This window comes from Microcaecilia unicolor, chromosome 10 (assembly GCF_901765095.1).
Source record: "Microcaecilia unicolor chromosome 10, aMicUni1.1, whole genome shotgun sequence".
NCBI classification, from domain to species: Eukaryota; Metazoa; Chordata; class Amphibia; order Gymnophiona; family Siphonopidae; genus Microcaecilia; species Microcaecilia unicolor.
The window spans coordinates 11543458-11557320 of NC_044040.1; the positions used below are offsets into that span (position 1 = coordinate 11543458).

General features: G+C 47.2%; 1 protein-coding gene across 1 annotated transcript in view; it reads left to right on the top strand.

Annotated features, from left to right (window-relative positions):
• The first annotated feature begins 11135 nt into the window (after window positions 1-11135).
• Window positions 11136-13863, top strand: part of GDI2 (GDP dissociation inhibitor 2) — a 41023-nt gene continuing 38295 nt past the window's right edge. The window contains exon 1 of the mRNA XM_030215805.1: window positions 11136-11322. Coding sequence (XP_030071665.1) covers window positions 11278-11322 — 45 coding nt within the window. The 5' untranslated portion in view covers window positions 11136-11277. The remainder of the gene's footprint in view (window positions 11323-13863) is intronic.

Genomic DNA, 13863 nt, shown 5'->3' on the forward strand with positions numbered 1-13863 from the left:
CTTTTGTCTGTCCTCTTCAGCTCTCTTCTCTTCTGTCTGTTTCTCCTGTTGTCTTCCAGCTTTCTTCCAGCTCTCCTTCCTTTCTTCTGACGTAAACTGCTTCTGCTCTTACTTAAATACTGTTCTATCCCCCTCCTAGCCTTGCCCCCCCTTACTCTCCAATTGGTTAAGGAATAGATTGGTCACTTTGCCTCAACCAATCATTACTTTTGAAATATCAGTTACATAGGTTTGGTATTCCTCAAACTGACCTCTAACCTGGGGCCCCTCAAGCCAGACATTTGGTCTCCAGAACTCTTACATTTCTCATTATGATTGATTTCTCAGCTATAGCTTAAACTGGATTCCCTTAGAGACTAAGAGGCCCCATCTGACATTGGTTATTCTCATATTCCTAGTCAGCTTCATACTACCTGCTAGCTGAACTCTGGCATTCATTAAAGGGGTCAAGGGCCAATCTTACTTAATGGCATACGGCTATGGTCTGTTATTACTTTCAGGAGGCCAGTCCTACACTTAGCTATAATTAATCAAGGAGAAGAGAGCTGACTAGTTCTGACCTCTTTCACCTATCAGCTTATACATTGAACCAGCCAGAACTGCAGATAAGTCAAAACACATGTTTGACCTCTTCACTGCAGTCCTTGCTTAGAACGTCAGACAAAGAATAATACAGAATTTAGAAAGGTATCCTACATATTAATTACACAGAAAAACATATTCTAAATATCAAAAACTTGTAAATACTAATCTATTGCCTCTCTCTCTAAATAGTATTTTCTATCTTGTAAACTACAATATATCTGGCTCATGCCAGAGCTTACAAAGGCTGCTCAGCATGCCTAATAATATACAGATGTTGAGCTAGCTTTCATCATTCACCAGGGTGAAAGAAATTCCTGTCTCTGACCTTTCTAACCCAGCCCGGCAAAGCTAGAGTTCTAGTAATTACTTCCAGCCTGCATTCCTTTACCTGCAGGACTGAAGAGAATTCAAACTTCAAGCTTTTAATATCATTTCTTATATATATTATGCCCATGGCTGCCTCATTCCCCCCTTTGAGACTAAAATCAGCTTATGCAGAGATAAGTCTCACATCTCAAACTCTGGAGATTATAGTGATCCTAACTAGGAATAGACTTATGAACCACCATTACCTTACTTGTTAAGGTCCGACGGCATACTGCCGAAGCACATGAGGCCAGGAAACAAAACAAAAACCCTGCTAAAACTAAGACTATTAGGGAAATGAACAAGGGACGTATCCAGGAGGTCAATGACCACCACCAGGAGGTAAGGTCTAATCCTCCTCGGTAATCCTCCACATTAAGGCTAGCCAACTGTAGGACTTTATCCATGGCATGCCTAACTACATGCGTCCTATTTATGACAATAGTACAGCACTCTGAAGAATTTAGCACTGTGCAGAGGCCACCCTGAGCTGCAAAGAGATAGTCAAGGCCCATACGATTATACCGAGAAACTATACTTAATTCATTAATTTGATCCTGCAATGCATTGACTACCACATTCAGCTCATGAACTAAAACATGGAGTAGGGACTGAAGTCTCCGAGTAGCCATACCTAGTTCAGTAATACCCGCTACCGGGCCTCCAATTGGAATCCAGGCTGTGGCAGAAAGGGCTACAAGTCTCTTTTTAGTCAGAGGATAAGTAGAATTGATATACTGGAGGGCTAATTCAATCGCCTCATCCTCTGTGGCAACGGAGGAAGGTAAGGACAAAGCCTCTCGCTTAGAGCAGTGCGGGGATGGTGGCTTAAGAGGAATAACTTTAGGAAAATAATTCAAGGTTACCAATACACAAAAATCATATGTGGAGGGAAGAATCATGTGGAGGACATTATCACAGAGCCAGTAATGACCAAGGAGAGGGTGAGGAAAGTTCCCAATAAATGTTGGCTCAGGCTGGACAGGGTACTTAGGGTGCCCATAATGCGAGCCCCTATCCCAGGGGGAACGAAGACGAAATGGAGACTTTGCACACCATAGGCGCCAATCCCCAATTGTGACAGGCTGCTCATTTGTTAGTAACTCTTCATACCCCGGGGACTTATGAAAGTAGAAAATAAGCTTGGACACTATAGTCTTCTCAGTGGTACGCTTAGGAGCCAGATAATCACCTGGGTCATAATCTACAGGTATGGTAGTAGGGCACATAGGAGTACCTGGAGAAACTACCCACACAGATTCTCCTTTTTCTGGGAGAACATTAGTATAGTTACAGGGAATGGGAAGAACAGTTGAGATGCTTCTTGTTAAACAAAACACTCCAGAGGCTGGATAGGGAGACGTAAAAACTGGCCTTAGAGAAGAGTCAGAGGGGGAAGTAGCATTATAAAAGGACCACCAAGTATAATCCTGGCTCCAAGGGCCTGAACTCGAAAAGTAGGGAGGTATAAGAGCTGGGAGTTGCACAGGGACAGGAACAGCTGGGACATCTGTGGTATAAGGAGAAAATCGGGAACACACAATACAAGGGGAAGTAATCTTTGCCTGACTAATTAGTTCCTGGACAGAGTGTAACCAAAGGTTGGAGCGAGTTGGGGTATTAGGAACAAGGAGGCAAGGAGTAGAAAACAACAAAAGCATCCAAACTACTAACATTTTCTTTCTTCCTAATCTAAAACAAATACAGCAAACTAATTAAGCAATAATATTTCAACAGTCTGTGCTAATCACAGATTACTCTCATATAGTGTTCTCAGTCTTTGAGTTCTTATACCAGTTGGGATAGACCCTCAACTGATAAGGATCAAGCTCTCAAATTCCAAGAAAGCCAGAATCAGGCAAGAAAGAGTCTCAGTGTGAAGCCGAAGTTCAGCAGCTCCTGCAGTACGCAGTTGACCCTTCTTTTCAGCTAGTAGATTCTTTGGTTCGGGTCAAGCGCAACTTCAATGGCTCCGCTGGATCACTTTCTGCTCTCCACTGTCTAGGCTCCGTCTGATCCGTGCTGGGCTCAGTCTGGTCAGCAGACTTAATTCGAGACCAATGGACCCATGGAGTAATCCCTGCGACCTTCACAGCTGCAGGGGTAGAAAGCAAAACAGTAAAAGGTCCTTTCCATCGGGGCCCCAAAGGCTGGAGCCTCCAGTCTTTTACCCAAACTCTATCCCCTGGCAGGAAGGAATGTACCTGAGCCTGGAAGGGGACAGGGTTTATTTCTCTCACATAAGACTGAAGCTCAGAAATTATCTTACCCAGGAGGGCTACCTGCTCCTGCACCTGGGCAGACCCTAAAATCCCTATGTCTCCCTTAATTCCCTGTAAAATGGCTGGGGGCTTCCCATACACAATTTCAAAGGGAGAGAGGGCTGTTCCTTTAGTTGGGGTGCATCGGAGGCGGAAGAGGGCTAGTGGCAGTGCCTGTGGCCATTTCAGTTGGGTTTCCTGACAAATCTTTGCTAGGCTATTTTTCAAGGTTCTGTTTGCTCGCTCAACCTGCCCTGAACTCTGGGGACGATAGGCACAATGCAATTTCCAGGTAATGCGCAATGCGCGGGACAGGGCCTGAAGTGTAGCTTCAACAAAGGCGGGACCATTATCTGAACCTATGGCAAGGGGCAGTCCATACCTGGGGATGACATCCCTAAGGAGAGCTCGAGCTACTTCTGTGGCTTTCTCAGTAACTGTAGGATATGCTTCCACCCACCCAGAAAAGGTACAGACCATAACCAAGAGATATCGGAACCTACCGCTCCTGGGCATTTCTGTGAAGTCTATAACTAGGGACTCAAAGGGTGTTAGTCCTCTAGACTGAACTCCTGGTGGAATACGGGGTCCCTGACGAGCATTATTCTGGGCACAGAGAGTACATCGGGCTGAGGCAGTGGCAACCAGACTATCCAATCCTTCCAGCACCACTACTCGATTGAGTAGGCGGGCTAGTGCTGTTTTCCCTAAGTGTGATAGGTCATGAGCTTGAGACACTACAGGCCAAGCTAGGTGGCGTGGCACCAGAACTCTGGTATCAGGGAGATGTAACCAGCCATCAGGTCTCCTTACCGCACCTTCTTCTTGAGCCCATTTCTCTTCCACTTGGGTATACATAGGCGTCCATTCTTGCAATCGGATTTGGAACAGGGGAGTCACAGTACTTGCTGGGGGTCCTCGAGCAGCTTCCTTGGCCACCCGATCAGCATGGCGATTCCCTCGGGCCACTGGAGTATCTATTCTTTGGTGTCCCCTGCAATGAATGACAGCTACCTTCTTAGGGGCCCACACAGCCTCTAGCAGCTGAAGTATTTCGGGTCCATACTTAACAGGTTGGCCTGCAGCATTTATGAGTCCCTTTTCCTTATACAAAGCTCCATGAGCATGTAGAGTTGTGAAGGCATACTTGGAAGTAAATCTACATGGACAGGAGGAATATTTCGGGCCAACCCTGGGGGATTATCTTCTGCCCATACCCCACTGACCTGAAAGCTGTCTGCCAGGGGTAGGTCAACTTGGCCCTGTGACTGATGCAGCCGCCATTCTTCTTCAAGAGGGCAACAGAAACTCAATATACCCTTAGGGCTGGATGTCGGGGGCCGAAAGGAGACTGAAGTCTGACCATCAGAGTCAAAGGAAATTTGGGCCCTAAGCTTGGACAGCAGGTCTCGACCTAACAAAGGGATTGGACAGTCTGGCATATACAGGAATTCATGAGTGACTATGTGTGAGCCTAATTGGCATCTACGGGTTGTCAGGAAGGGCCTCCGGTTCTGCACCCCCGTGGCTCCCACCACTCGGACAGTTTTTCCAGACACAGGCGCTAATCGCTCCGTCACAACAGAATGTTCAGCTCCTGTATCAATCATGAATGGAATTGAGCGGCTCCCTATAGTTAGCTTGACCATAGGTTCCTGGGAGCCCAGTTTGTAGGAACCCGGTCTGTCCTATTCGTCCCATTCTGCCATCTCAGCTATCCCGATGATGTCAGATTCAGGAGGCTCATATCTTCCCTCTCGAACTCGGCCTCGGCTTCCTCGATCTCCTGGTCCCCTTCTCAGTCCCTGGCGCCTCTGGGGGCATTCATCTTTCCAGTGCCCTCTTTCCTTACAATAGGCACACTGATCCCTCTCCAATCTTGGTCTGGGATTCTCCCCCCTTGGCCGGGATTGATTGAAGGAATCTCGGGGCCTGGCTGGTGGTCCGGGGTCCCACTTTGGCTTCCCATTAGCTAGAGGTCGACCTCGGTTAAGGGTGGAATTAGTAATGGCTGCCGCTAAAAGGTCGGCCTTCTTCTGCATCTTCCGGTCAGCCTCTCGACGCACCTCCTGATCTCTATTAATGAAAACCTTAGTTGCGATCTCAATTAGCTGGGTGGTATTCATCCCTGCGAATCCCTCCTGACGCTGCAACTTCTTCCGGATATCTGGCATACTCTGGGCCACCAATGCGCTATTCACCATTCTCTGGTTTTCTTGGGCTTCAGGGTCAAATGGGGTGTATGTTCTGTAGGCTTCAATTAGTCGCTCTAGAAAGGCCCCAGGGGATTCAGTTGCCCCTTGGAGAATTTCAGAGACCTTTGCTAGATTAATGGGCCTCTTTATGCCTTTCCTCATACCTTCCAGTAAGTCCCGGCAATAGCCAGACAACAGTTCATAGTGCTGCCCATCATTTGGATCCCAAGCTGGAGCTGCGCGAGGAAACCGAGCTCTAACCCATCCCTCTGGGTCCTGTGTCCCCCCGGGGACACGCTCTCGCGTGATGGCCTCAGCATTTTGCAAAATCTTCCGCCTCTCCTCAGTTGTGAAGAGGGTCAGGAGAAGTTGTTGACAATCAGTCCAGGTTGGGTTATGGGTGGCCATAATGCTAGTCACTAGGTCCACCACTGCCTGAGGCTTTTCAGTATAAGAGGGGTAATGCGTCTTCCAATTCAGGAGATCAGTGGTTGTGAAGGGTACATACTGATAGGCCTGTGCCTGTATAACCTGACCCTCATTATTAGGATCCGGTCGAGTGATGGTTACCTGTCGGAGTGGCAGAACTCTCGAGGAGGTGGGAATGGAATCTGAGGTAGAGCTAGGAGCTACCCTCCTATCATGCTCAAAAGTGATTGCAGCGGGTCTAACCCATTCAGTGGAGGTAGGTTGAACCCCTGAGGGATGGGGAGGGGTACTCATAGACTGAGAGGTGGTCACAGGTGATTCAGTCCATTGAAAGGGATGCCGGGCCCCTAATGAATGGGTAGGGGTATTAGAAGGAGAGGCTGGGCTGTCGGGAGTTGAGGAGTCAGGGAGTGGAACCCAAAGCGGGTCTTCAGAGGTTAACAGGAGAGGATGTGGCACAGAAGGGTAGAGACTGGGTGAAAAGTCCAACCTAGGGTGTGGCAGGTTTGGCACAGGAGGGGAAGAACTATCCGGAGAAGCCTGTGCTGGAGAGGCTTGGGCTGGGCGGCGTGGATCTCTGGGGGTGGCACGGAACCCCAACAATGGGCCATAAGGTGGTGGCTCAAGGTCTGAGGGGTCATCAGAGAGTATGGGTTTCTCGGACAGGGTAGGGGCGGAAGCCACCGATTGGGTGGTAGGCTTCCTGGGGCTCTTTCCCTCTTCTAGTTTAGATTTTCTAATCTTTCTTTGAACTTGGCCTAACATGAATTTTACTGGGGATCCCATATAAGTTTTCAACCACGAGGGAGGGTCAGTCACAAGGCTGTCCCAGGAATCTATATAAGGGAGTTGTTCAGAATATTCTGGTTCTCCTACAACTATGCTGTAGACCTTCCGGATTACTTCAATATCTAAGCTGCCACTAGGGGGCCACCCCACTCCCATAGATGGCCACTCAACTTCACACAAGGTTCTTAAAGTACTTGAGCTTAAAGTCTGCCCATAATCATTAATTAAAAAGCCTTTTTTAAAGTTCTTAAGCATACAATCTAGGGGGGTAGCAATTTGTCTAGATGATGTCCCACCCATAATGCTTACAGTTACAACACACAAAAGGGAGGGAGTTTTTGGATTTGCGGTAAGGGGTCCGCAGATCCGGAAACAAAAGGGTAGAACAAACAACAATCGCTTCCTTCCGTCGCTGGTCAATTGAACTCGCGTTAATTGAAAACGCAGCTATAAGAAGTCCGCACTCAGTTAATCATTCACGCATCACACATTCCATACAGAAAATCCCACCCAACAATTTCAGATTTCTCAGATACAGATAAGCTCAAGCGTTTTCGCTTCTAGTCCCCGCGACTAGAAGGTACTAGGGCCTTCGCTGAGAGTTGATCAGGCTCTCCTTCCTCAATTTTTGAGGGGCTGGTTTACAATTTTCTAGCTAGAATTACAATACAAAATACAGAATACATACCCGGCGAATGTTCTCCAGTCAGTTGGGTGCTGGGATTAATGCAGGATTCATTATCCCACCGCTGCCACCAAGAATTGTTGCAGGAATTGAGATAGGAATTTGTGATACTTCAGGAGTCAGACAGCACACACCAGAATGAGGGAGAAATCTTCTTCATTTGCCAGCAAACAAAGCAGGACATCAGTTCTAGCTCTCTTCTCTCTCTCTCAGCTCTCTGGATGTTATGGCTTTTGTCTGTCCTCTTCAGCTCTCTTCTCTTCTGTCTGTTTCTCCTGTTGTCTTCCAGCTTTCTTCCAGCTCTCCTTCCTTTCTTCTGACGTAAACTGCTTCTGCTCTTACTTAAATACTGTTCTATCCCCCTCCTAGCCTTGCCCCCCCTTACTCTCCAATTGGTTAAGGAATAGATTGGTCACTTTGCCTCAACCAATCATTACTTTTGAAATATCAGTTACATAGGTTTGGTATTCCTCAAACTGACCTCTAACCTGGGGCCCCTCAAGCCAGACATTTGGTCTCCAGAACTCTTACATTTCTCATTATGATTGATTTCTCAGCTATAGCTTAAACTGGATTCCCTTAGAGACTAAGAGGCCCCATCTGACATTGGTTATTCTCATATTCCTAGTCAGCTTCATACTACCTGCTAGCTGAACTCTGGCATTCATTAAGGGGTCAAGGGCCAATCTTACTTAATGGCATACGGCTATGGTCTGTTATTACTTTCAGGAGGCCAGTCCTACACTTAGCTATAATTAATCAAGGAGAAGAGAGCTGACTAGTTCTGACCTCTTTCACCTATCAGCTTATACATTGAACCAGCCAGAACTGCAGATAAGTCAAAACACATGTTTGACCTCTTCACTGCAGTCCTTGCTTAGAACGTCAGACAAAGAATAATACAGAATTTAGAAAGGTATCCTACATATTAATTACACAGAAAAACATATTCTAAATATTAAACACTTGTAAATACTAATCTATTGCCTCTCTCTCTAAATAGTATTTTCTATCTTGTAAACTACAATATATCTGGCTTATGCCAGAGCTTACAAAGGCTGCTCAGCATGCCTAATAATATACAGATGTTGAGCTAGCTTTCATCATTCACCAGGGTGAAAGAAATTCCTGTCTCTGACCTTTCTAACCCAGCCCGGCAAAGCTAGAGTTCTAGTAATTACTTCCAGCCTGCATTCCTTTACCTGCAGGACTGAAGAGAATTCAAACTTCAAGCTTTTAATATCATTTCTTATATATATTATGCCCATGGCTGCCTCATTTTGAATTAGAAAACGCGAACATAATAAAACAAAAGAAAAAACAAATGACAGTGGGTTGAGGCTAGACATTTACAATCGCTCTTGTGCGCTGTTCTCTCTGCGCATTGGAGAGGATACATATGTGGGAGCCTTGGGCCCCTTCTTTTTTCAATCTGCACCTCTTCCTTAGGCTCCCTGATCTCTTCTCATGGTTTCCACTATCATCTTTATGCTGACGACACCCAGCTTTATCTCTCCACACCAGAAATCACTGCGGAAACCCAGGCCAAGGTATCGGCCTGCTTATCCGACATTGCTGCCTGGATGTCCAACCGCCACCTGAAACTGAACATGGCCAAGACTGAACTTATTGTTTTCCCACCCAAACCCACTTCTCCTCTCCCTTCACTCTCATCGTCCCCGTCTCATCTGGCCGCAACCTCGGTGTCATCTTCGACTCCTCCCTCTCCTCTGCGCATATCCAGCAGATAGCCAAGACCTGTCGCTTCTTCCTCTATAACATTAGCAAAATTCGCCCCTTCCTCTCCGAGCACACCACCCGAACTCTCATCCACTCTCTCATTACATCTCGCCTTGACTACTGCAACCTACTCCTCACCGGCCTCCCACTTAGCCATCTATCCCCCCTTCAGTCCATTCAGAACTCTGCTGCACGTCTTATCTTCCGCCTTAACCGATATACTCATATCACCCCTCTCCTCAAGTCACTTCACTGGCTTCCGATCAGATACCGCATACAGTTCAAGCTTCTCCTACTCACCTACAAATGCACTCGATCTGCAGCCCCTCCTTACCTCTCTACCCTCATCTCCCCTTACGTCCCTACCCGTAACCTCTGCTCTCAAGACAAATCCCTCCTTTCAGTACCCTTCTCCACCACTGCCAACTCTAGGCTTCGCCCTTTCTGCCTTGCCTCACCCCATGCTTGGAACAAACTCCCTGAGCCCATACGCCGGGCCCCCTCCCTACCCATCTTCAAATCATTGCTCAAAGCCCACCTCTTCAATGTCGCCTTCGGCACCTAATCACTACACCTCTTCTCAGGAAATCTGAACTACCCCAACTTGACATTTCGTCCTTTAGATTGTAAGCTCTTCTGAGCAGGGACTGTCCTTATTTGTGTTTATAATTAGGATCTGCCCCACCCATTTGCGCAGCGGAAGCCATGGGCTCTCTGTACTATCCTAGAGAGAACTGCAAATCCCCTCTAGATACTTAATTACCCCAACCCTGAATCTGCTCATGACAGGCTTACACCGTCAGGCAGTATGGACCCTCGTAATTAGAAAGGAACCCAGTATGTAGTAGATATAATAAGATAGTTTATTACAATCTTACCAATGGTAATACAGGTAAGTTAAGCATTCACATAATGGGGCAGCATATCATGGCACGTCCTCTCTCTCTAGCCTTCTGGAGTCTTCCTTCTCTGGTCTTCTTCTCCTCTTGTCTCCTCTAATACTCCTCAAACTGCTGCTTATATACAATTTTGGCCCTATTCATTTCAATGGACCCCAGTCTTTCTCACCAGCGCTCTTGGTTCTTATCAGTTGATCAGAACGACTTCATATGTTCCCAAACCTTCCTGTAGCCCCCCCCCCCCTTTGGATGTTCTCACCCGGGGTGCAGCTGACCCAGCACTATCTCTACGTAACCATAGCAACTCTTGCTTATGACGTCTTGCAGGTGCGAGTCTCAGGATTGTTTATAGAGTAGATTGCCCCCACCCTTGCCACAGTGAAATGTAACTGTGTCAAAGGTGATCTCTGATTTTTACAGGCTAGCTCTCTTTTATATCAGAGATGATTTTGATTTTAAGAAGCCTAGCTCTTATTATGAGCCATTGGCCTGTATTTTAGTGAGAGCAAGGGCTAGCATAACTCTTCATTTGTTAATTTGTACAGCGCTGCGTAACCCTAGTAGCGCTCTAGAAATGTTAAGTAGTAGTAGGAGGGGCTAGTGCTGGGCAGACTTCTAAGGTCTGTGCCCTGAAAATGGCAGATACAAATCTCAAGGTAAGGTATACAGACTGGACGGACCGTGCAGGTCCTTTTCCGTTTTTGCTGGTCTATCTACGTTTTCCTTTGCTATTTATTGTAACATGTTTCACATTGTATTAAAAGTTGTAGGCGCCCATTTGTGTAAGACCGTTCACTTGTCTATTAGATTGTAAGCTCTTTGAGCAGGGACTGTCTCTCTTTGTTAAATTGTACAGCGCTGCGTAACCCTAGTAGCGCTCTAGAAATGTTAAGTAGTAGTAGTAGTAGTAGTAGTGCAGGTCCTTTTCTGACGTCATCACCTACTCTGATTCGACTGGTCCCCGCCCAGCCCTACCGCAGCAGGGCCTGCTTGTCCTACAGGAAGGGCGCGCGCTCCCCGAAGCCACGCCTACGGCCCACCCCTCTACCGCATCGTCAGAGGAGCGGGGACCAATGGAGAGGCTGCAATTCTCGGAGGCGCCGGGAGAGGGCGCTGGCGCGTCCCGCTTCTTCCCCCTGGTCCTCCTCCCTCCCCTCCCCTCCCCCCTCTCTTCTTTCTTCCTTCCGCTTCTCCCTCCCCCTCCTTCCGCTCCATTTTCTCGCTCGGGGCCGCCGCTGCCGACGACACCGCCAGTTCCCAGAGAGGCGACTGGAGTCACTTCCCCTCATCACTCGCCTCCCCCCGGCCCCCCCTAGAGCGCCAGCGCCATGAATGAGGAGTACGACGTGATCGTGCTGGGGACCGGCCTGACAGTGAGTACCGGCGCGTGGGGGGTGGGTGGAGGCCCGGGCCCTGTCCCAGGCCTCGCCTCGCCGCCTTCTCCCGGGTTCCCTGTGGAGGCCCTGCTGCACCTTGAGCGCCTCTAAAGTTCTGGGAGGGAGGGAGGGTGGAGTGGGAGCCCGGTGGGGTTTTCCTGAGGGAGGGAGGGGGGGGGGGGGGAGGGGGAGCCCGGTGGGGGTGTCATGAGGGGGGGGGGGGGGGGGGGGGGGTTCGAGTGCATCGTCAGGAGGCCAAACAAAGCCCTGGGCCAGTGACTCCTAGACAGCGGCTCTTGACAATTTCTGCTTTTAATATATAAAGTGCTTCTTCCGGGTTGGGGCGGGTCATTAATGTTCATTGTGCGCTTTGCTGCCCTGCTGAAGATGCATTTATTCTTTCTGCAGCTTGAAGGTAGAGTATTAAAAAAACCAAACCCCCAACCTTTCTTCTGCTAGGGGAAGAGGAGGCGTGGAGGAAGTGTTGGGGGGGGGGGGGGGGGGGCTGCTGCTCATTCGAGATGGCAGGGATCCCGGCCGCAATTACTCACTGGTGTTGCCACAGATCGTTCTGCCAGGCTAAACCACCTACTTTGGGAACTCCCGGCCCTGCCCACTGTCACAAAGTCCTAAGGAAGAAAACCATTGTAACCTAGTAGATGATGGCAGGTAAAGGACCTGTACGGTCCCATCCAGTCTCCTGAGCAAGATAAACTCATAGCATATGTGTGATACAATATATAAGTACATAAGTAATGCCACACTGGGAAGAGACCAAGGGTCCATCGAGCCCAGCATCCTGTCCACGACAGCGGCCAATCCAGGCCAACGGCACCTGGCGAGCTTCCCAAACGTACAAACATTCTGTACATGTTATTCCTGGAATTTTGGATTTTTCCAAGTCCGTTTAGTAGCGGTTTATGGATGCATACTCTGGAATTCGTTGCCGCAGGACGTGGTGAAGGCGGTTAGCTTGGCAGAGTTTAAAAAGGGGTTAGACGGTTTCCTAAAGGACAAGTCCATAAACCGCTACTAAATGGACTTGGGAAAAATCCACAATTCCAGGAATAACATGTATAGAATGTTTGTACGTTTGGGAAGGTCGCCAGGTGCCCTTGGCCTGGATTGGCCGCTGTGGTGGACAGGATGCTGGGCTCGATGGACCCTTGGTCTTTTCCCAGTGTGGCATTACTTATGTACATACCAAGTCAATAGTGCCACCAGCTTAAACTAACATGGAGTCTGGATTGGTTTTATGTAGTGTTTCTATTTTGCACATTCAAGTTTTACTCCTTTTAACTGCGTCCCCAGAATACTTATTGTCCTCTCTGGCCTTTATACTTATCGTATGGGTCATGTCTTTCTGTGGCAGAACCAAAGTGATTCGTATATTATATATATATATATATATGTACGTTGTCCCTACTGTAGGCTCAGAATCTGAGTTTTTGGTACATAACTGCGCACTTTTACAGGCCATATATATATATACAGGTACGTTGTCCCTACTGTAGGCTCAGAATCTGAGTTTTTGGTACACAACTGCGCACTTTTACAGGCCAATGCAGTAAGAAGGGATTTTATTTCAAGTTCTTCTGGTCATCATAATCACAAGGGGAGTGCATTCTATCTTAGATCCAAGAGCTCTGAACAAGTAACTGACCAAGCAAAAGTTTGGAATGGTTTCCCCTGGGCACCCTATGCCCCATGATGGTGTCTTGCCTTGTAATTAATTTCATTTTTACAACAAAGAGAAAAAATAACCCTGAAATTTGGGGAAACATTCACTTTTTTTTAATTGAATCTTGTCCTGTTGTGGATGACTTAAATAGCAGAGTGGTTTTGTTTTGTTACATTTGTACCCCGCGCTTTCCCACTCATGGCAGGCTCAATGCGGCTTACATATTATATACAGGTACATATTTGTACCTGGGGCAATGGAGGGTTAGGTGACTTGCCTGTGCCTGAAGTGGGAATCAAACTCAGTTCCCCAGGACCAAAGTCCACCACCCTAACCACTAGGCCACTCCTGAGTATTGACAATGATCTAGTTACTTAACATTAAAAGTTGACTTCATTTAGCATGGGGGTATTTCTATATTGTACTTAAATGTGTATTTGCTAAATGTATTTATTATTAAGAGGTATTTACTGCCGTTTTGAGGGAATTCACACATTAAATAGCATTAATATTTTAACTCTTCAAAAGGAAGCAGAATGTATTGGTATCTGTCTGTTTTTTTCTATCAGTCATTGATGCCAGTTAATATTGTGCTTTCTTATCTATTGCTAACAATTCAGAATGTGTGCTGATCATACACTTCCTTGCTTTCTGTTAGTTTCCTTCTCCACCATTTATTTTGTGACAGAATATTTTCTAATGTTAATCTAGGTTGTATTCTAGAACTTCCACTGAGACTGGTTTCGTTCTTGTTTTTAAGTATTTTAATGTGCACCTTGTAGTCCAACCCTATCCCCCCCCCCCCCCCCCAAATCCAGTATATTGAAAGAGATCTTAGTTTCATTTCATTCACGGTG